We start from the raw sequence: 23,311 nt of genomic DNA, 5'->3' as shown, positions 1-23,311 counted from the left end.
ATTCTAGCCTTGAAAGTTACAAAATACATTTACACCACTCAGAATCTCATTGATGATTTTAACCAATCTCCATGCCCCAAACTCTATGTCCATTGGATTACATTTTTAGAATCAGTGTCACCTTCAGCAACAATTTTCCTTCTGGATTACCAAATAGATTTCTACTAACAACCTCGCTCCTTCCCATAGATTTCTACTTTGCTTGAATCATCGACCCCTGAGGGACCTAGAAAACTATTCTGACTCTTTGTGGCCACAGTTCAGGTGACCGGTATAGGTTGACCTTAGATTGCCTATTGAGGTTCCATCAAACTCAAGCTTGATAGAGTCCTCTAAGGGAGGTTTCTATGATGTCCTTTCCTTTCCTATAACTAACACCAATTTTAGCTTCTCCATTCCACTTGTTATCCAAATCTTACACCCTGACGTCCCTTATCTCTTTCATGCCATTCATAAATGAAACAACAAACCTCTTTATATTCAATTAACTTTGAAAAAGCTTTCAAAATCTCAGTTCCTTTTCTTCCAAGATCCCAACAAATGGCTTACTGGATGAGTTTCCAAAGAATGTGTTCTTTATCCGTCCAAAACCTTTGCTATTCATACTAAAAATACCATTTCATGCTGAAAGAGGGGAAGAATAAAAAAAGTCCTCCAACAGTCCAACCTCACAATTGAGAAAAGAGCAAAATATATATATATATATATATATAATTTTTATTTTATTTTTTTATTTTTATTTTTTTGGTTGCCTTCCTCCATATTAGGTAGGATCAAGTTTTCAGCCAAAACATTATACAACTTCGAAATGAAAACTAATTAGGAACTTATTTGCTACTATCGTAGGACAGAAAGCTTGAGTCTAGGAAGGATAATGGAGCCCCACACCTTTTCTGAAATATATATATATATATATATACAAGTGCAGGAACAGGGTGGGGGTCCACATTTTTTGGGGGTCCAAAGCATTCACTTGGGAAGGCCCTTCCATGGATAGGGTGTGGCCCAAAAATCAGCCCCATTGGATTGTCCTAACCAATTAAAGGTGGGGGAGGAAATGGACAGACACTGTGTGTCCATGTTTCTGCCTATTTTCCCCCTCCACAAATGGCAAGGTTAGGATGATCCAATGGGGCTGATTTTTGGGCCACACCCTATCCATGGAAGGGCCTTCCAAGTGAATGCTTTGGACCCCCAAAAAATGTGGGCCCTAAGCTTACCTGCACACGAGTGCAGAAAAAGGGTGGGGGCCACATTTTTGTGGGGATCAAAACCATTCATTTGGAAGGCCCTTCCATGGATGAGGTGTGGCCCAAAAATCAGCCCCATTGGATTGTCCTAACCCAATCAAAGGTTGGGGGGGGGGGGGAATGGACAAACACTGTGTGTCTATGTTTCTGCGCATTTCCCCTCCACAAATGGCAGGGTTAGGATGATCCAATGGGGCTGATTTTTGGGCCACACCCTATCCATGGAAGGGCCTTCCAAGTGAATGATTTGGACCCCAAAAAATGTGGGCCCCCACCCTGTTTCTGCACTCGTGTGCAGGAACCCTTTCCTCATAATATATATAGACACACACACACACACCCACACACTAGTAAAAAACCCCGTGCGATGCACGGGCCGACAAAGAACTGTACGGACCACATCATAGGTTGATCCAAACCGTCCATGTGATGAAACACAACATCAATAGGTTGTGCCCGTAAAATCATTTCCATAGGCTGATCCTAGCCCTCCAATCTATAGAGGTTTCCATAATTAACAAAGCATAAGGGGGGGGGGGGGGGGGGGGTAGGATTGAAATTATGTGGCTTTAATGGGTGCCTTTGTTAAAAAGTATAAAGAAGGGGGTAGGATTGAAAATATGTGGGTTGAATGGGTGCCTTTGTTAAAAAAAAAGTCAAAAAAAAGTGATGTGTAATTCTCATAGATTTTTGGGAGAAATTCAAATAATTCTCTCCTTTCTCTTCAGATATATATATATATATATATATATATATATATATATATATATGAGGAAAGTGATTGCGAGCGGCCCCTCATATAAGCTTATATGAGGTGACTGCTAAAATCATGGTGGGCCCACATTTTTGGGGTGATCCGAACCGGTCATTTGATAGGCCCTGCCATAGATAGGGGGTGCCCAAAAAATCAGCTCCATAGGATCATCCCAACCCTTCGAACTGTGGAGGTGAAAGAGGGGAAAATGGACGAGTAAGTGGGGAAATTTATACCCGCCCATTTCCCCCTCTTTCTCCTCCACAGTTCGAAGGGTTGGGATGATCCTATGGAGTGGATTTTTTGGGCACCCCCTATCTATGTCAGGGCCTATCAAATGACCGGTTCGGATCACCCCAAAAATGTGGGCCCACCATGTTTTTAGCAGTCACCTCATATAAGCTTATATGAGGGGCCGCTCACAATCACTTTCCCCTATATATATATATATATATATATATATATATATATATATATATATATATATATATATATATGAGGAAAAGGATTGTACGCTCGAGCGCACCAAGCTTATGGTGCGCTCGAGTGCCCCAATCACATGGATCCCACATTTTTTGTGGTGATCCAAACCATTCATTTGCAAGGCCCTATCATAGATAGGGTGTGTACTAAAAATCAGCTCCATTGAATCATCCTAACCCCTCCAAAAGTGGAGGTAAAAAATGGGCAGATTTGTGGACAAACAGTGTCTGTCCATTTTGACCTCCTCAAATGGATGGGTTAGGATGATCCTATGGAGCTGATTTTTGGTACACACCCCATCTATGTAAGGCCTTTCAAATGAATACTTTGGATCATCCTAACAAAGTGGGCCTACATGTGATTGGGCACTCAAGCGTACCATAAGCTTGGTGCGCTCGAGCATACAATTCTTTTCCTATATATATATAACACCCAAAAACATATATATACATATATATAATCTGGTACCAAATATTTCCATGTGCATTTTAATAATTCAAATAGGTTCCAAGCCACTCAGAATATCAATATAAGGATACCAGATGCTGATTCTTTCTTAAGAAGCCAATTTTTAATAGTCGTGTAGATTAAACAAAAAAGGAAAAAGAAGAAAAGAAAGAAAAGGAAATACCTGATCTTGCTTGCAGCACAGCAATGTTTCTAGGACTGGAAGAAAGTTCCATTGTAGAAGATTCACCCCTTCCTTCAGAAAGCATTGCTTTGTATTTCAACCATTGTGCTTTTGCCCTCTCTGTAACCAGCCACTTTTTTCCAACATGCATAAAAAACTAGTAAGCAGACCATAGTTACCAGGGTGGGAAACGAATTCAGGAAACGAAATGTGAAACGGAAATGGGAAACGCATGAAAAAAATATAGGGGAAACGAGAAACAATAGAAAATCATACGAGAAACGTCTTAGGAAATTATGTGTTTTTTCCAAAATGAATTTCATAAGTTCCACACATGTTTCCTACACGTTTCATATGTGTTTTCTACGAGTGTTGCATACTTTTATCACGCGTTTACTCATTATTTACATAAGTTTTCCATATGTTTCCCATGTGTTTCAGAAACATTTCTCCAATTTTGTATCATATTTTGGAAATGTTTCCTAAAACGTGTTTCCCTCGTTTTACGGGAAACGAGTTTCCCACCCGCGAGAAACGCGTTTTAGGGGAAACGGGTTTCCCACCCGCCCAAGGAGTTTCTGGCAACTATGAAGCAGACTCCCCTAGAAGATGAGCTTAGGATTTTCTAGCCAAAAACCCACACAGAAACTATTGAAAGCATCATTTTCGTTAAACTCAATAACTCAACAAAAAATAACTTGAAATGTTATGGGGCTTATTCGTGAGAATGATTCAAACGAATTCATGGTATCTTCCTTGTGGATCAGACGCAATCAGATGACAGTATCATTGAGTGAGAATCATTCAATGTGGTCAGATGGGCGAGCGATGGAGCCAACTACCCTTGGAGAATCGCTAAAGCTATTGAGGAGATTCCAAGTGTGATTGAGGGTTATGACACATAGATTCAGCACGTTTGGTGATCTACATTTTCTGAGGTGGATTCTCTTGCTCACTTGAGTGTTGATATAGATTCTATTATGATGTTTGATCATCACCCTCACACAGGATCTTTTTCTGATCTTGGCTTGGTTTTTTCACTCTATTTTTTTCCCTTTTTTTCTTTCTTTTTTGTCCTTCGCTTGTTTGTTTTGGTGTTGTTTGGCCATCTCAATCATTGGGCTCTTGCCCCTTTTCATTATTAAATATGCATCATTCAAAAAACAACATGAAACATTCCAAAACTAAATAATACACAACATGGCCCAAGATTAGAATTATTACCGTATCGGACTCTAATATTGTTTTGGGCACAATGATGCCCTTAGACTGCGCCCATTCGCGTGCACCTTTACCAACCAAGAAGCTGGAAAGAAAACAATGTACCTTGTAAAATCAATGGAAAGACAGCATTCAAATTATGTTCATCAAATGAAAAATTACAGCATTTGTTTTTTTGTAGAAAGGTAATCAATATCATTAGAAAGATAAAATAATTTACATAGGATGAAAAAGCCTAGAAAGTGATGCATTTCACCTTAATCTTCACAAGTTTTATTTAGAAAAACCAACCAATCATAAAGAAACCAGGCATTCTTTTTATATTATATGTATAAAAAGACACATGCAAGAAAAGATATCCAAACACAAGCAGCTTTCTAATGAGAAGTTGTGAATGAGCAAAGATAGTATGTCATTCAATTTGTTATTGAATGTAATGATTATTCAAGCAGCATATGCTAGAGACCCCCCACCAGGTATTTCTTTTCCAGACACCTTATTATATATCTTATATGATAATACAAAACGTATTTTCATATACAAATATTATTTTATTTGAACAAGTGTTAAGGGGGTTGGTATTGCCGCCCATAAATTTAGGCACTTCCGCCAATGTCAGTTGTCCTGTTTGATATATTTTTACCTATTACAGATAAAACAATCTGACATGGGTAAAAGTAGCCAAAGTTCAATACCCCCCCCCCCCCTCTCTTCTTTTTACCGATACTCGAGTCTAGATTTATATTTTTTTCCTACTTTAAGATTAAGAACATGGTGACAGTAATCATTACATGGGAGGTATTCGCCCAAGCGAAGAGGGTCCCATCATGTGTTCCTTCGCCAAGTAACAAGCAATTTTGATGGCATTCCGCACGTCTGACCTTCATTGAATGAAATGGACACTGAGTACCTCAGAGAAATAGCAGATCGGCATTTACTAAACCAAAATTTATAAGAAAAAATCTGCATAACTCATATTATCATTCTGAACATAAACTTTTTAATCAACCTAGAAAATACCTGGCACTGCTCCAACAGCTCCAAATGCTCCGGAATAGCCATCCATAATGCTGGCATCACACTCTACGCGACCATTCTCAGTCAAATTTGAACCTCGGCCGGCATTTGTGCTTGGATCATCCTAAAGGAGAGCAACTAAAGTTACAACAACTTCACTGAACTATAAAACCTACAAAGATTACATGTAGAGAAAACCGGAGGAAAATAAGAATGTCCATACGTATGAAATGCTCATGTATTTGTAGAAATATGTGAAATCACTAACCCCATTATATGATATAATGCTTTCCATGAAGAAAGAAGGATTAAATTTTCATAAGAGAATTAAAAAGTGGTCTGTCAACTCATAAGAGAAATAAAACAACGGAAGGAAGATAGGAAATAACTTCATTTTTTGAATAGGTAAAAGGAGTGCTTCAAAACGCAGCCAAAGAAAATCCCAGTGGACTCGGCATGAGGCGGTCGAGTACTCGGTTGATGTGGCTGAGTACTCGGTTGACCGTAAAAGCTTTATCGGTGAAAGAGCAGAGACAACATAATATAGATATTACAATGTGAGCAAAGATTCCCCACATAAATATCAATCCCATCCACATATCTTTTGGCCAGCAAGTCGGCCAGCATATTGGCACTGGGAGGGATGTAGGAAAAAGAAAACAACTGACCGTTACATAAGCAGAACACTCTAATCCCATTGATAATACTAGCAAATCTAGAATTTCCCAAATATTCACATTTAAGCCACGATATGGCATTCGATGAGTCGCCCACCGATCTACTGCCAACATTAGTGCTGATCATTCTGATACCTGTGAAGAGTGCACACCTCTGCCTCAATTGACTTGATCCTTCCCGCATGGCCAGAAAAGGCTCCAGATTATCTTGTCCAAATAGTTCCTAACGACCCCCTGCCACCCACTCACCCGCAGAGACACCAAAAGAGCCCGGACCGCCCAATGGCATGCTGTCAAAACTAAACATGAGCAGATTGGGGTGAGGGATATCATTTCGGCTTGGGTTTCTCCTGCCTCACTCTATCGTTTATAATAATGTTCCAATTATGAATAATTTCTAGGGAGAAAGAGCCCTGAAACTACATTCACACACTGGCCCACAACGATGTTAAGCTCTTGATGTCCCTAACCATCCATGATTTGGGGGTCCGTATCGCATGGAACCCCACCTATACGTATGCATATCAGTCGTTATGTCAAACCATGGAATCAATAACAAAACATAGAACAGTATGATAAAAAAAATACATTACATTAAATAGCTTTAGTTAGTCGGAGTAAAAAAAAGAGCATGTGGAACGTAGTGTGCCAACAGTACAATACAAGATGAATTAGTAATGGTGTAATCTTGATGTAACGAGAAGAATTAGCACGTACGTAATGCTTGGATGCACTAGGGATCAAGCAACAAAGCTTCGTAGTCAGTTCCAGTACATTTTTCAAAAGATGTTTGGGCTATTTCTTTATGGGCATGACTGAGAGGTGGTAAAAAATCTCAGATTAGGGGGATCATATAGAGAAGGCTCCAGTTATGGTAAGGTCAGAGGGAGGCCATTAATCACAAAGGGGATAGGTACAGTGTGGGTGAGATAGGTCAAATTTTTCTTGCTTGATGTACTTTGTAGTAGCCAACAACTTGCATGGAAATTCCCCCTCAATGTTCTAAAAGGACATATAGGAAAAAAAAAATTGAAGGTTAGGACATATAGGACATTATCTGGATTAAAATGGCATGAGGTCTTAATAAGGAGAGAGTTACTAAGTGCTTGAAGTTGCAAGAGAACCCAATCGCTTACAGGTGTGTTTCCTGAAATTTGTATAGGAAAGCCATGCTTTCTTACTAGCATGTTGCATGCCTAAAGAAGACCCAATAGCAGGGTGTTGAGGCAAAGACGCTTAGGATGGGGACTGGATCAAGATGCACAAAGGTTATAGATGGAAAAGTTTATATGTGAATCATCGAGCAATGGGAATGTTTGGAGGACAGCTGAGGCCTTTGCGGAAATCATCTAAAAACCTTATCAAAAGCTCATGACGGGTTAGGTCGGTTACATAATGGGGAACCTAAATCTCTGGATGATGTTTTTTTTTTTTTTTTTTTACAATAGCCCTACTGACCCATTTCAGCAAGCAGGAAACAGACCCAGCTAGAAGTCGAAATTGAGTGGTCTTGTATTTTCTTTATCCATTAATAAAAAGTAATAAAAAGGCCACAAGGTCAGACTTTTCAGCAGAACAGGGAGACCAGCACCAAGTATATAAAAGTAATGGAGCATATCATATACCTCCAACACTTGAATGGCTGCTGAAACAGCATCAATACATTCACCTGTGTCCTGAATCACTCCAACAAAGAAGGCACCAATTAAACAACTGCATGCTATTGTTTATAGGAGAATTATATAATAGATGAATTACATAAAATTATAAAAAAGAGTGCCAATGCATCGATTAGTTGTAGAATGCTGAAATAAGCTTGGCATTGAAAATCAAAACAATTTCCAAGTAAATTAGAATCTAGTCTCCGATTAAATAACGGATAAGTATAGCATTCTAACAAACAAATGATCAACATAATCTAAAACCTACAGTATATTATGTTAAAAAAAAAAAAAAAAAAATACAGCAGTGAGGAGAAATATGGGATTGATTGTGAACCCTCGAACTGACCAAAATTCTACATTCTAGAACCAAAATAAATATTTTCAAATTAACCAAAAATCTACATTCTATAACCAAAATAAATATTTTCAAATTAACCAAAAATCTAAGCTCTACAGTCTACACTGAAAATAACAGAAAACTACAGTAAAGCCCTGTTTGGATTACAGGAATTTTCTTCGAAATTTTGCAAAGGAAAAATAATTCTAAAATTTCCTACCTTTTTTACAAATGAAAAAACATAACTTGAACCGACCCTATTCAATTTTTATTTAGATGGATTTTTAATTTATGATGATATCCCTCTAAATTAATTATAATCAAATATTAGTTCCCTCTAAGGCCCTGTTTGGGTCGCAGGAATTTTTTAGAAATAGTTTGGGAAGTGAAAATATTCCTAAAACTTCCTACTTTTATACGCGAAAAAGATAACTTGAACCACCCGTGTTCAGTTTTTATTTAGAGGGACCTTCAAATTATGACGATATGCCTCTAAATTAATCCAAATCACGGAGAGAAAGAAAATTTCCATAAAAAATTAAAAAAAATTCTTACAATCCAAACAAGGCCTAAATGGAGGTAAAAAAAATTCCATGAGAAGTATGTGCTAGCACGAAGGACTAATAGCTACCAAGTTAACCTATAAATGCATTCTATGATGAGAAAAAGGAGAAATCAAAACAAACTAACCCTAAAATTGACCTAAAACGCCCAAATTGTACACATTACAGAATTGAAAGATAGAAAATGATAGGGATGGGTGTTTTGGGGATCGAAATGGAAGAGATTCGAAAAATTACTTGCTGAAGAAGGGAAGCTGCGGCAAGGCAAGCTCGCTTCATGGCTCGTTTTAGGACTTTCTCGTTAGAAGGGGCGTGAAAACCAGCGCCTACGTGTACTGCTACGAAAAATCTAGGGTTTTTTTCTCCTTCCCCCATTCTCTCTCTCTCTCTCACTCAAAATCTAGGGTTTTTTGGCCTCTCTCTCAAAATCTAGGGTTTTTTTGGCCTGTCTCTCTCTCTCTCTCTCTCTCTCTCTCTCTCCCTTGAATTTTTAGCCAGGGTTTAAAGGGTCCCGATATATCGGTCATATGTGACCCTCCGATACCCATATACCGTCCGATTACAGGCTCACTTTGCAGCGGATTTTGTCTTATTCGCGATTTGCCTATACCGTATCTGTTTGCCATATTTAAAAGCATGGTTCTAGCCCCTTGAGGTGAAGAGAGTCAAAACTCTCTAAATTGGGTCTGGTCACCCGGCACGAGACAAAGCACCAGGCTCACCATTTGTTATCCTTCTGACATGACGATATGAAATAAATCTATGCCCGACTATGTCCTAATCTCGTCCATCAAATGCAAAAACCTGCAAGGGCTGGGGTCGCTTCTAGTCAACTGTTGAATAACGTTGAGGAAGTCGCCCTCTACCACCAATGATAACAAGGTACTCCCATTAGTCCCATCGGTTAGCCTTAAATCCCTGGAGGACCGCCCTTAGCTCAGCTTCATTAGAATCCACTCTACCAATCAGATTAGAGAATGCCCGTATAATCAAATTTTGTGCGCCGACGTATGATTCCATTCCAAAATAGAAAGATTAATTTTATATCCGTCGGTCACCAGACATGAATCGTGATTATGATAAAAATAAAATAAAATCAAGAATCAGAATCTAAATGAGGAGTAATTTCATGGCCCAGCTATTGAGGTTCTAATAGTTGAAAGGTTAGGATTCCAAAATAAGCAGGGCCCACTTAAATAGACAGGCCCACTTGTGCTTTTGGAGACTTATATTTGGGAAATGATATATTCGCCCCTATTTCTTACTTGGCACGGCTCCCTCTTAAGGGTGTCAATTTTGGCTCGGGCTCGGAAGCTCGCTCGAGCTCGGCTCGAATCCTTAACGAGCCGAGCCGAGCCGGCTCCCCAGGCTCATTGAGCTTAACGAGCCGAGCCCGATTTAGGCCAGTCTCGGCTCGTTAAGGCTCGTTAAGAATTTAATATATTTAAATATATATATTATATATTATATATTAATATATACATTAAAAGGGTTGTCCAGGGAGTGAAAGGCGGGGGGGCAAAATATGTCACTTCATTTTTGGAACCCCATTTGTTACTAGGACCACCCCCCATAGTGTAAAAAAAGTAGTCAAATTACACTAGTAGGGCTGTCCAGGGAAGATGAGGGGTGTGAACATAATATAACCCCGAGCTCGGTAAGGCTCGCGAGCCTGACCGACCCGACCCGAGCCCGAGCCTGGTTCGAGCCCGAGCCGAGCTTTTGAGCTCAACGAGCCGAGCTTTTGAGCTCAACGAGCCGAGCCGAGCCTGGCCAAGCTCGGCTCGTTTACACCCCTACTCCCTCTAGTGTAAAAGAGTAGTCATAATTCATAAATACACTAGAAGGGCCGCCGTCCCACGTAAAAAAATGAGGGAATATATATCTTTTTCCCTCTATATTTCAACATTAGGGTCCTATTTGAACGATCATTTTAATGCCATTACAAGATTGCCCTTACTTCTGTCTCATTAGAATCCTTAATCCCCGATTGCTCCAGAAAAAGCCCATCTGGTCAAGCTAACCCAGGTTTTTCGAACCGGGTCCATCAATGTTGAACTTCAGTCATCCCTGATAATAGGAAACCATACTGGACGGGTTAGAAAGTTAATACCTCGTTCATTTGTGATTGTAGCCACCAATTGTGAGACCCCAACCGATTACTGGAGCCAAATAATCGGCTGGGGGCCTCACAATCGATTCTCACAATCTCAAACAAACAGGTCCTAAAAAGTGACGTACATAAACCTGGCCTTTTTGAAGGGTTAGATCAACCGAGATGATTTTTGAGATACCATCCATCGACAGATGAATGGTCTAGATCATCCAAATAGGTGGGACCCACTATCCCATTTCCGTATAAACATATGAGATTTTAACGAGATAAAATCCCATTTACACTTCCCGTCTAATCGTCTAATCAGAGATATAAATAAATAAAGAAAAGAGGGGAGTGCGGGTACCATTTCTCTGTTTGTTTTTTGGGTAATCCGAAGAACTTTGGAAAGAGCTAGGGTTTCGAGCTCCGAAGTGTCCCCGTCGTGATTCCGTCGATTTCTCGCCATTCGATTACGCATTTTGGATCTCTAAAGCTTGTAACAGGTTCGTTTGTTTGAAATCTCAAATAAGCGTTATTGTTCTGATTTTGTAGAAATTGAATCCTCAGAAATGTTTTATGTTGTGGATATATGTTTGCATTTTTAGTTCTTCATTTCTTCATTTTTTCTTAATCTGGATCTCTTTTATCTTCTTTTTTGGGAATACTACTACCATAACTTTACAATTACCCCATGTTATTGAGTTCTTTCCATCCTAACAGTAAGAAAATAAAACATTATATTTCATTAACCTATTAAAAATTCTCAAAACCATAGTATTATCTAAAAAAACTTAAAAAATTAAAATTTCAGAATTAATTAAAATATTTTCGCAAACCCACAAATCGTTTTTTTAGGCTTGCTGAATCCGACAACACTCAATACCATAGTTTCAAAGTCAATCTACATCAACCGAGCAGTCTGACCGCGCCGTGCGAGTCGAGTGGGATTTGCTTTGGCAATGTTTTTACCCTCATTCGCATTTTGAAACACTGATCGATAGCTCGATACACTTATCGCATTCTGATACTCATACCCATACTGATGCAACATTTTTTTTGGGCTGATTGAGCAATGTTTGGGGTTCCAAGTTGAGAAAGAGCTGATTAGTTTAAAGTTTCACATTTCATTTGGCTCTTGTTAGTTTTTAGTTCGAAATTCACGTGGTGCTGACACTCAGTTCACTGCCAATAAGTTCTTCCATTCCACGGCATCATTACTCTAAGTTCTCAAACACGATTAATTGAATTATTAGCATTATTTCAAAAAGAGCTGTGACATGACATATTATAAATATTTTTACAATAATGAGGATGTACTGTGTTCAACACTCCTAAGCTTAGAGTTCTCGGTCATTAAGTGGAGACAAAGATTCAGTCAGTGATTTAAAATGCCAATTGAATCAACGAAGGAACAAATTATCCAGATTATTATGTTGGTTAAGGGGAAACTGAGTGCAGGTGAATTAATAGGTGAGTTAAGAGTTGATTTAGGGATTGCAAAAAAAACTCGGGATCACCCATGGGTGACGAGTACAGGATGTGGACTTCTAGGACATGAACCACAAGATACCACTATCAAATATTTTACATTTGGTGAATCGGGTCACAAGTCATCAGATTGTCCACGTTGGTATTCAATCCTCAGATCAATTTGGTAGAATCAGTAGACGATGAGAATAGTACTGTCCGTGAAGGAGGAAATGGTCCCCATGTCAAAGGCAAGGTTTCAAATTTCATCCGAAATCCGAAATTTCGGATTCCGATCAACACCGAAACCGAAACATTTCGAAACCGAAATTCCCAAAACGTACCAAATTTCGGTCGAAATTTCAATATAATATTATTATTTTATTTCTTTATGGAATTTCAGCCAAAATTTCAGGTAATGTAGGCCAAAATTTCGGGAGAAAAATCTGTTGTTTCGATAAATTCTAACGAATTTCGACCGAAATTTATAGATTTAGGCTGAAATATCGGTTTCGGTTGATCCCGAATTATAGTCGAAACCGAAATTTAAAACCTTGGTCAAATGAGCAATCTTGTTAGGATGAGCACGTTGAAACTGTGGTTGATGGGGATCACATGGGAACAATTTATGTGACTAAGTGTAGAGTGAGTCAGTCCATTCACAGTCAAACTCCCAACACTGTCATTATTCCCCTATAGTCGGGACTACTAGGTGATGCAGATATTAGGATTTATTTCCCCGCATTATTTAGTTTCTAGTATTTTTATTTCCATGTTATTAGTTTCTAGGATTTTATTTTCCATGTTATTTTTAGGAATTCTTATTTTAGTAGGTTTCTATCTTTTAGGTTGTTTATTTGCCTGTATATAGGCCTCTTTAGAGCTTATTTTGTAACTTGATGATTAATAAAGATTGATTGGCTTCTCCCCGTAAAGGTTTCTTCTCCTCCCTCTAATTTTGTCTGTTCTTTTCTCTCTTCGTCTATTCTCTTCTCTTTCATCAAATTTCCCTTTACGGTCCTACATCAATTTGGTATCAGAGCTAAAAGATCCAAGAGTTTCAGTGCTAAAGATCCAAGATTTTTCGATTTCTTGTTGCAACCACGATCAACTAAGTTTTCAATTATTTTCTTTTCATCTCAGTCCATATTCCACCCAGCTACCAAGCCACTGTTTGAGGACTGAAAATTGAAAGCACAACAGCCACAACAATCCCATCCAAAAGTTAATCTTTTCCCATCGTACCAACATCCATCTACAGCCTAACAACTCCCAAATCTTACACCTAAAACCCAGCCAAACACCATTCTAAACCAGGCCTCTTTGCTGCCTTAACCGACCACCAGATTGCCTTTGAAACCAGGTCCTTTAAAAGCATCCACCAATTCACCTCCCCAACAGTTAATTAATAGCACTAGGGCCTGACACCTCCTTCTGCCTAATCCAACAACCCAACAGACGACCCTCTTTTTTAATACCACCCTGTAATAATCTAACAACCACCTCTGTTTGTAATGGATTAAAACCCTTCTCAATTTCCACTCCCAACTTCCAGTTTTCACTCCCTGAGTTGTCGAGTAGAAGGTTGAAGACGAGGATTATGGTTGTTTATTCCACCTTCTAAATCTTAGTTGGTAGAATTTCCGTGGAGAATTATTTGGGTTTCAGTTCTTTATGCTATTGGAAAGCTAGAGAAGATAAGGAAGGCAGTTTACTTGTAGGGTAAGTTTCCCATAAAAAAAAAGATACATACACAGCTTTAGAGAAAGTTACTTTTTTTGTTTCAGAGAAAGTTACTTTTACCCTGCCTGCATAGTGAGTAGATAGGAAACGTGTCACTCTTACCAATTACATAATGATTTGTATCTTAACTTGCCCAATAAGTTTCCCCAAAAACAAGCAAGAAAGTTTACTTTTACCAATGTGGCTAACAAGAACTCCTTTATTATTAGAAGCTGCCACCTGACGTGAGGGCCACCATAAAGCTAACTTAGCTTATACTATAAGGAAAGGACTTATCCCACCCCTCCTTGATTACCTTGGACGCCCCCTCATGTTTTTCTAATTAAGTTATTCACGTGGCATCTCTGTCACGTGAGTAAATCTGATTAAAAAAAAAATAGTTTATTTTCCAACCCCCATTCTCTCCCTTGGGCACCCCCACTTCCAATATTTGTGAACTGATTTCTTCACCCCTATTTTTCTTTTGGGCACCCCTCTCATTCAATTTCATAACAGATTCAATTGAATCTGCTACGTGACTGTTGCAAACAAAGTACCGGACTAGAGAAAAAAAAATCAGAAAAAAGGCAGTACTTTTCTCTCCTACACTCTCTCTCTACACTTTCCATCTTAGTTTTCTCTCTCTTTATTCGGGGTACTTCCGCTCCAAATTCGGTTTCACCATCAACACGAAAGTTGTTCGTGACAACTTTTAGAGCGCATCCAGCTTATTTTCAGCAGTGGACCGCAGTCTTCAGCACAGTTTCAGGAGCCATCTCAGTCGTTGATCGCACGCCCTTCTTCCGATCATCAGCTTTCACTCATCCGATTTCAGATCCGCGGTCGACATTGTGTTCCTTTCGACATGACAAACAAATCCGACGGTTGATTTCAGTTTTTGACGCCGATCCCTATGGCTCCTCCAGCTGCTCCATATTTTGATAGATATGATCATCGATATTCTTCTGCACCACAGGTTCCATATTTCTATGGTTATGATGACTGCACCTATCCCTATGGAGATGTTGAGAATGCGTGTCTAGATTGGATCCAGGCACTTAATGCATACCATAGGTACTGTGGTTATGATCATCAAATCACACTTCGCAAAGTTACGGATACAGTGTGCCGCGAAGCCAAGTCGAGATGGAATTTCTTCGTTAACGAGCGTCGTGAGTTTTGTAAGCCTCCATTTCGTCGATGGGAGGATGTTCGTTATGAGTTTACATACCACTATCAAAATCAACAGAGATTGAAACGTGAGCGAGCAGCGTATGACCAAAGATTGATACGTGAAAAAGCCGCTCGACGAGAAGAAGCAGCTTGCCGTGAACAACAAGCCGCAGCACGTCGTGCATGAGATGCTGAAATTGCAGCTGAAAACCGATATTTCGAGCGTCGCATGCGCGAGTCATATTTGCAGAGCCGTTTCACTACTTCATCCATCCCACCTAACGTTGCTGCTATTCTTACAGAGCACGATGCTAGTATTGATGAGATCATCGACGTTGAGCCTTTGATTCCATCAGATTCAGATTCAGGTTCTGAGATGGACGATCCAGAGTTAGAGACTCAGTTAATTGCTGATATCGACATCGTTGCACATTATGCTTATGAGATTTCTGCCGCATCGATTGCCGAGCATCTAGAGAGAGATTTTGCCACTTCTACAGTCGAGACAGATATTTTGGCAGAGCCGCATGAGGTTGATCCATTGGCAGAGTCGACCGAGCACTACCATGAGTCAGAGGCGAGTGCCTTGCTTGACGAGCCATTACTTGAGACAGATGATCGAGAATATATTACGGACGATTGCACTATTTTTGAGCCAGTTGAGCAGATTGTCGAGATTTGTGCTGACACAGAGGTACTTGTTATGCAGATTGATCAGGAGGATTACCCGTTTGATATCACTATACCGGATACGATTTTAGCAGATGGTTTTGCTGTTGATTCCATTGTGCCCGATGTGATACCAGTAGATGATGACCTTGTTGAGGCTAGTTATGGATTGGTACTGCCCATTGCTGTTATGTCGATCCCACCGATCCAGGAGTACGTTGCGATCTTCCCAGCTAGTTTACTTCTCCAGCGCAGATTCTGTTCGCATGAGTTTACATGGGCCCTTTCTTTCCTCTTCTTCCGCCGACCTTGCAGATGCTTCTCTCAATTGTCTCGAGCATTAGACATGATGATTGCTTCCGCCGGATTATGTGTTATAATTACTTCAGCGGATTGTTTGCATCTTTGACCCAGGTGGACTAGAACTCGAGGGCGAGTTATTTTTCAAGCAGGGGAGAATGATGCAGATATTAGGATTTATTTCCGCATTATTTAGTTTCTAGTATTTTTATTTCCATGTTATTAGTTTCTAGGATTTTATTTTCCATGTTATTTTTAGGAATTCATATTTTAGTAGGTTTCTATCTTATAGGTTGTTTATTTGCCTATATATAGGCCTCTTTAGAGCTTATTTTGTAACTTAATGATTAATAAAGATTGATTGGCTTCTCCCTCTAACGGTTTCTTCTCCTCCCTGTAATTTCGTCTGTTCTTTTCTCTCTTCGTCTATTCTCTTCTCTTTCATCAAATTTCCCTTCACCGTCCTACATCACTAGGAGACTTGAGTCTACCACAGGTTCTCCGATTTGACTCATTTCAGGTCGTAGCTAGTTTCCTAGGAAGCACGGGTACTCTCCTGGGCCTCCCGTACCCGACACATATGGGGAGCGGGTACGTTCGGGTACTCCCTGGGTACGTCCCGGGTACGCACCCCCATAATTAAAATAATAATAAAAAGCATTTTTCTTGTATTGGGTGCTTTGGGGGTGCGCACCTACGCGTACCCGACACGTCCTGCTTCTCTAATATGGTTTGTAAACCCTTCCTGCTTGTTCTATCTCCTTTCCTGTACTCAGTATTTACATGTAAACCATTTAAGTAAATGTCCATTTACTTAAGATTTACATGTAAATAACGGAATACCCCCCATTTGGATTTATTAAAAATAGTTTCAAGACCCAAATCTAACAGGAAAACAAGTCAACTCTCCTGTTCTAGGACAAAATTCGCAGAAAAAGAGTCGGGTCAAAATTTTAACTTTCTTAACTTCCAAACTGTGGGGTATTTTTCAAATTTTAAAAATTCATAAAATCTATCATGTCCAAACATTATTAAATCCCAAAAGTCCGGTATAAAAATCTCATAATTTGGTCTCTAAAAATTATTCATCTTGTCAGGCACTGGTCAACACACTGGCGACAGACTTTTTTTCAAATGAATGATGTATTGATGCCTCATGTTATGAAATATGGAACTTAATCACTTATGAAATGTAGAGTAATATTAGAATTTTCCATTTTAGTGATGTTATTGTTATTTGATTGCTCTCCAATTTTTTTTAAATTTTTTTATAAATATATAATTAAATATTAAAATATATTATTATATTCGGCATACCCGAACGTACCCGCCCTGATTTTTTTGGAAAATTACGTACCCACGTACCCGTGTCGTACCCGCACCCCGTACCCGTACCCGTGCTTCATAGCTAGTTTCTCTATTATGGAGAATTTTAAGGAGCAAAATAGGGGTAATATTTCGCTTTGACTGCATACGACCACGATCAGGTGAAAAAACAGAAATGAGCTGTCACAACTTAGGGCATTTGTGGAAGCGCTTATCCGGTGAGGAATATCATCGACGGAGCTTCATTTTATCCATGATAGAGTTTACATCCTATAGTTCGATGACTCATCTCTTTGATACCATTTGTGGCCTCCCCATTCCACACCTCCTAGATCGTACCTCTATATTCTGTCCTGGGAAAGTCATTGCTGAGGCCTACGCCTTTGTCCACTGTATCGAGGAGATGCATTAAGGGGTGTTAGAGAGTTCACAATTGAGTATTGATGGCAACGGAGTGGTTGCTCATCAACTTCTTAGAGAGTACAACCTAGGGATCCTATTGACGACATTCCCTCGATACTACCGATTCGTGATTGGATCCAATCATCATAAACACCTTGGAGATTTACCAGAGTTTACATCTTCTTCTCTTTTGTGCTATCTTCTCCTCATTTAACTAGTTGCCACGAACTCCATGAACGTGCTTTCTAATCTTCTAACGGTGCTGCACAAAATGGTTGTTTAGCTTCAGAAAGTGGTTTCCAAAGTCGCCAATGTCGTCTCATCTCCTCATTCTCTTCTTCCTGACCTTGCAAAAGCCAGATCTGAAATCTGAAAAAAAACTGCCCTTCTGTCCCTCCGATTGGCTGTCGGGAGCTCCCTGCAATGGAACGTGAGTATGAGCCCTTGCAAGTGGCAACTGGCAATGCGTCCAATGTGAGGCCGGTCGCATGGCAGTCCTACGGCTACCCGGCATTGTACTCATAGGCAGTATTCCGGCCGGGATCGTAGGAAATCTGACCCAACTCTGGATACTCAGCCTGAGATTTTAACACATTGACCAACCAAATAATAGCGGATCTTGCTATGCGTATGGACTTGAGGATGATCTGAAAAAAGGCAATTTGGTTTTTGATATATATATATATATATATATATATATATATATATATATATATATATAGAGGAAAAAGAGTGTGCGGTCGACCGCACCTAAGCTTAGGTGTGGTCGAGGGCCTAAACACGTGGGTCCTACACTTTTTGTGGTGATCAAAACCATTCATTTGCAAGGCCCCATCATAGATAGGGTGTGTACAAAAAATCAGCTCCATTGGATCATCCTAACCCCTCCAAAAGTGGAGGGCAAAAATGGGCAGATTTGTGGCAAACGGTGTCTGTCCATTTTGCCCTTCACTTTTGGATGGGTGAGGATGATCCTATGGAGCTGTTTTTTTGTACACACCCTATCTATGATGGGGTCTTGCAAATGAATGCTTTGGGCCATCCTAACAATGTGGGCCCACATGAGTTTTGGGCCCTCGACCGCACCTAAGCTTGGTGCGGTCGAGCGCACAATCTTATTCCTCATATATATATATATATATATATATATATATATATATATAGTAGAAGAGAAAAGAAGAGAATTTTTTGAAAATTCTATGAGAATTACACATCACTTTTTTTAACAAATGCACCCATTCAACCCACATATTTTCAATCCTACCCCCTCCTTTATGCTTTTTAACAAAGGCACCCATTAAAGCCACATAATTTCAATCTTACCCCCCTCCTTTATGCTTTTTTAATAAAAAATCTATAGGGTGATCTTAACCATCTGATTGAAGAGGAATTATGGAAACCTCTATAGATTGGAGGGCTAGGATCAGCGTATGGAAATGATTTTTGGGGCACAACCTATTTATGTTGTGTTCCATCACATGGACGGTTTAGATCAACCTATGATGTGGTCTATACAATTCTTTGTCGGCCCGTGCATCGCACGGGGTTTTTTGCTACTATATATATATATATATATATATATATATATAGAGAGAGAGAGAGAGAGAGAGAGAGAGAGAGAGTAAACAGTTCCTGCGCTCGAGCTCCGATAGCCTATCTGTGCTCGAGTGCAGGAAACAAGGGTGGGCCCACATTTTTTGGGTGATCCTAAGCATTCATTTGGAAGGCCCGTTCAATATGGATTCTTATAGTACCGTTCGGAGAGTCAATAAGCTAATTCCTGTGGATGTCTATTTCCCGGGAACCTATACGTGCAGGGGAACCAGGGGAACCCTTTATCTGGTGTAATCCCGGCGGTCCTCTTCCGATTGGAGAATAGACTACGACTCTTGCTGGTAACTTATTTGGTGTGATCCCATAGGATTGGCAGACTGAAGCTTCTGGGGATGCTCTACCCTTAGAAAAACTGGTTGTATTTGAGCCATGTATCCCACAGACACCTCCCAGAACTGCAATGGTCGATTGGGGGTCGCAGGAGAGAGAGAGAGAGAGAGAGAGAGAGAGAGAGAGAGAGAGAGAGAGAGAGAGAGAGAGAGAGAGTATCCGATTTTCCTCATTTTGGGGTAAATGTTTGGCGAGAAGGAAGTGACTTACGTCCTTCCACAGGGGTAATTTTCCTCGGTCATTGGAATTACCGCTACAGTGAGAGAGAAGCACGCACGCACCGGGGGGGGGGGGGGTTGGCTGGGGGTATCCGATTTTCCCCATTTTGGGGTAAATGTTTGGCGAGAAGGAAGTGGCTTACATCCTTCCACAGGGGTAATTTTCCACGGTCATTGGAATTACCGCTACCTTTTCATAGGGGGTAAGTGAATATTTTACCCCCCTATTTACTGTCACTGGAGAATACCCTAATAGAATCAATTAGTGAATAAATTAATTTGTTAAGGACACTGCATGTGACGTATTCATGCCTAAGTGAACTTCAAATCAGTTGAGAAACTGTTGTTGTCTACCCTCATTATAGATGAAACCTCTAAAACTGGCCTACTGTCAAATTTAAGCTTCAGGCTACTTACAAAGGTGTGACCCCATTGACCAGGACCCACTAAGTCCTTTTGAAACATTTACATGCTAAAGGTCTATTGGAACATATGAAGTGAATGCTAATACAATGCCACATCTAAAACTCAATCTCGAACATTCAACAAAGGCTGCTTAGTTTGTGTTGTCCTTATGCTTGTCATCATGTATTTGGTTTCAAACATGTCATTTTATGTATATGTATTGATACTTTTGATGCATTGGTGATATCTAGTTCGAGCTCCACACTTCGGGTACTATTTCATGGAGTTCCACAGATGTGAGGCCACTATATAAAACAAACATGGGGAAGCGAAAGGCTTCAGATGGGTTGAGTAGCGATGATGAGATATCTGATGCCGTAAGCGAAGAGCCTAGTGAAGAACCGAGTGAGGAACCAAGTGAGGAACCTTTTGAAGAGCCATCAGAAGAATCCGTGTCGCAGCCGTGTTCTGACAGTGACAATGATGACTCCAGACACTGCTCAGGATCTGTTCAAGTCAACTCTGCCAATATGAAATACTCCCAAGACAGGAAAGATGCATTGCAAGAAGATCAGTCACAAAACAAGTACAAGAAGGCACAGTTCTTTGAGTTGGAATTGGGTTCTAGTCTTGATGCTAACAACCCTCAAAACAAGTCCAGGTTTTCGGAGACCTTAGTTAATGATGGAATTACTTCTGAAGGACAGGAAAAGAGAGAGAGTTCTGGAAAGCGACGGCGTAGTAGGTGGGATACACAGCCCGAAGGTGATGGCAAAGTTGTTGAAGGTGATGGGACTAGCAAAAGGAAGAGCAGATGGGACCTTGTTGATTCCCAGTTAAAAATGCTGGGTCCTATCCAACTGCCCGATTTTGTGAAGGACCTTTTTGGTGGGGCCGATATTAACCCTGAAATTCGCGCGCTGAACATGAGGCTAGTAGAGATAAACAATAAGCTGAAGGCATCCACGGTTCTTGATGACAGGCCAGAGGGAGAAAGATCTCCTTCTCCCCCACCGGTGTACAATAACTTGGGAATCAGAATTAATTCAAGGGAAATCAGGTTTCGTGAGAAACTCATTCTGGAGAGGCAAGAGATCCTTTCCAGGTTGACCCAGAACAATCACACCCCTAAACGTACTTCCAAACGCAAACCTCCAAAGCTTTCCAAGAAACTCTACGTACCGCTGCAAGAATACCCTGGGTATAATTTTATTGGTCTTATAATTGGCCCCCGTGGGAACACGCTCAAGAAAATGGAGAGGGAAAGTGGGGCAAGGATTCTTCTAAGAGGAAAAGGCACAGTGAAGGGAGAGAAAACTCAGCAGCACCCCGACGATGATGAAGATTTACACGTCTTGGTAGAAGCCGACAATCAGAAGTCATTGGATTCTGCAGTAAGCATGGTTGAGCAACTACTGGTTCCAGTCGACGAAGAAAATAATGAGCACAAACGGGCCCAGCTAGAGGAGCTTGCTAAACTAAATGGAACATTCAGAAATGGAAATATATGCAGAGTATGTGGTGAACAGGGACATTTGCAATATGCATGTCCTAGTAAGACTTCAAAATTCAAAATTGACTCCTTGTGCCAGGTATGTGGTGATGGTAGTCATGCCACCTCGTATTGCCCTTTGACCGCAGGGTCCAAAACGGACAGCCAGTACCATGCCTTTCTTGCAGACGTTGGTGGTGGAGGGTCACTTTTCTCTTATTCTTGCCCAGGCCTTGGTTCAAGTACTGCGACAGAGAGCCAACATAAGAAGGAAATTGATGACACAAATCTATTTGTTGGTTTTCTTCCGCATTCTGTGGATGATGATTTGTTGATAAAGATGTTTTCTCCGTATGGAAGGCTCCGCCATGCAAAAGTGATCAGGGACAAAACCACGGGTATGAGTAAAGGCTATGGCTTTGTTAGGTATACTGATCCCGTCAATGCTGCTGAGGCTGTGAAATGCATGGACAGGCACAATATTGAAGGAAAATTTTTGGCTGTCAGGGTAGCAGGGTGCCCCCCGACGGTGGGAACCCCCACACCCCTTAGCCTTCTGCCAAAGTATCCGGGTCCTCCATCAGTACCATCGGGGGGAACCACACCCCTTAGCCTTCTGCCAAAGTATCCGGGTCCTCCATCGGTACCGTGGGGGGGAACCACACCCCTTAGCCTTCTGCCAAAGTATCCGGGTCCTCCATCAGTACCCCTAGAGATCCCTGGTCAGTCCGCTTGGCCAGGGCCACCAGGGTCAATGCTGCCAGAAGAACCTTGTGCTTCTTTGCCCAAGAGCGAATCCTTAGGTCTGCCTCCTCCATCTGGCTATTTAGGGCAAAGCGATTCTTTCAGCAGAGGGTTACCTTCCTCTTATGGGTCATCATATCAGATTCCAACCTTGTCATCTATTGCTTTTCCTGCAATTCCAATCTCATCATCTAGTTCTCTTCCTCAGATTCCAGTCTCATCATCTAGTAGTGCTCTTTCTCAGTTCCCCGGTAATCTGACCACCTTCACTTCCCAATACAGGTCTTACTAAACTACGACAAAAAGCACTCTACCTTTGCAGGTGCATCTTTCTCCATCACTGGGCAGTTGTGAAACAACTCTTCCTTGGGCATCTGTTTGCCCTCGTGGTCAAGACCCAAGTTGTCGAACCTGAATGAGAGAGGTTATATTCTGAGGTGACTTGGTAGCAACCTCATTTTATGTTCTTAGATACAAACACAATCCAGTTCACATCTCTGGCAGAGATCTATAGGGAGGAGATTTTTGGCATGTAGTTCTTTCCAATGGAGTTTGCGATATATTGAAAGAGAGCTATTTGTACTGACCCTTCTCTCATTCCTAACATTGTTTCCCCTTTACACTGCTTTCTCTAAAGGTATATGCTGAAATCTATTATCAGAATTTCAGACCGTGGCCAATGCTATTCATGATTATGTTCACTGTCATCTATTGTAATTCCATGGTATTAGTGTGTGTTTATAATTATGGGGTT

The 23,311-nt window shown here is 40.5% G+C and overlaps 2 protein-coding genes across 10 annotated transcripts in view; one reads left to right on the top strand and one right to left on the bottom strand.

The window, feature by feature from the left end:
- Positions 1–9,015, bottom strand: part of LOC143882208 (N-terminal nucleophile aminohydrolases (Ntn hydrolases) superfamily protein) — a 32,292-nt gene extending 23,277 nt beyond the window's left edge. For 7 of the 9 annotated variants that reach the window (XR_013252133.1, XR_013252134.1, XR_013252135.1 and 4 more), the window contains exons 1-6: positions 8,835–9,015; positions 7,659–7,709; positions 5,360–5,480; positions 5,131–5,215; positions 4,343–4,424; positions 3,119–3,275 (exon numbers count right to left, since the gene is read on the bottom strand). Coding sequence is in view for 6 of the 9 variants with exons in the window: in XM_077385678.1 (XP_077241793.1) it covers positions 3,119–3,275; positions 4,343–4,424; positions 5,131–5,215; positions 5,360–5,480; positions 7,659–7,709; positions 8,835–8,972 (634 nt within the window). In the remaining 3 variants the exon portion in view is untranslated. Of the gene's footprint in view, positions 1–3,118; positions 3,276–4,342; positions 4,425–5,130; positions 5,221–5,348; positions 5,481–7,658; positions 7,710–8,834 lie in introns of those variants that run through there. The other 2 variants (XM_077385679.1, XM_077385680.1) reach the window with 2 other exon arrangements.
- Positions 9,016–11,005: 1,990 nt separating this feature from the next.
- On the top strand, positions 11,006–23,301 carry LOC143882207 (splicing factor-like protein 1). The gene is made up of 2 exons (XM_077385676.1): positions 11,006–11,198; positions 20,573–23,301. The coding sequence occupies exon 2, from the start codon at positions 20,642–20,644 to the stop codon at positions 22,847–22,849; it is 2,208 nt and encodes a 735-aa protein (XP_077241791.1). The 5' UTR covers positions 11,006–11,198; positions 20,573–20,641; the 3' UTR covers positions 22,850–23,301.
- The last annotated feature ends 10 nt before the right edge of the window (positions 23,302–23,311 follow it).

Source organism: Tasmannia lanceolata, unplaced genomic scaffold (assembly GCF_043159265.1).
Source record: "Tasmannia lanceolata isolate RefF3 unplaced genomic scaffold, GAP_Taslan_0.1 ptg000007l, whole genome shotgun sequence".
Lineage (NCBI taxonomy): Eukaryota > Viridiplantae > Streptophyta > Magnoliopsida > Canellales > Winteraceae > Tasmannia > Tasmannia lanceolata.
Note: the sequence above shows the minus strand (reverse complement) of the source record. Positions and strands in the feature narration are given on the sequence as shown.

Coding starts and splice junctions, on each gene's coding strand:
- LOC143882207 (XM_077385676.1), top strand. CDS start 20,642: ATGGGGAAGCGAAAGGCTTCAGATGGGTTGAGTAGCGATGATGAGATA.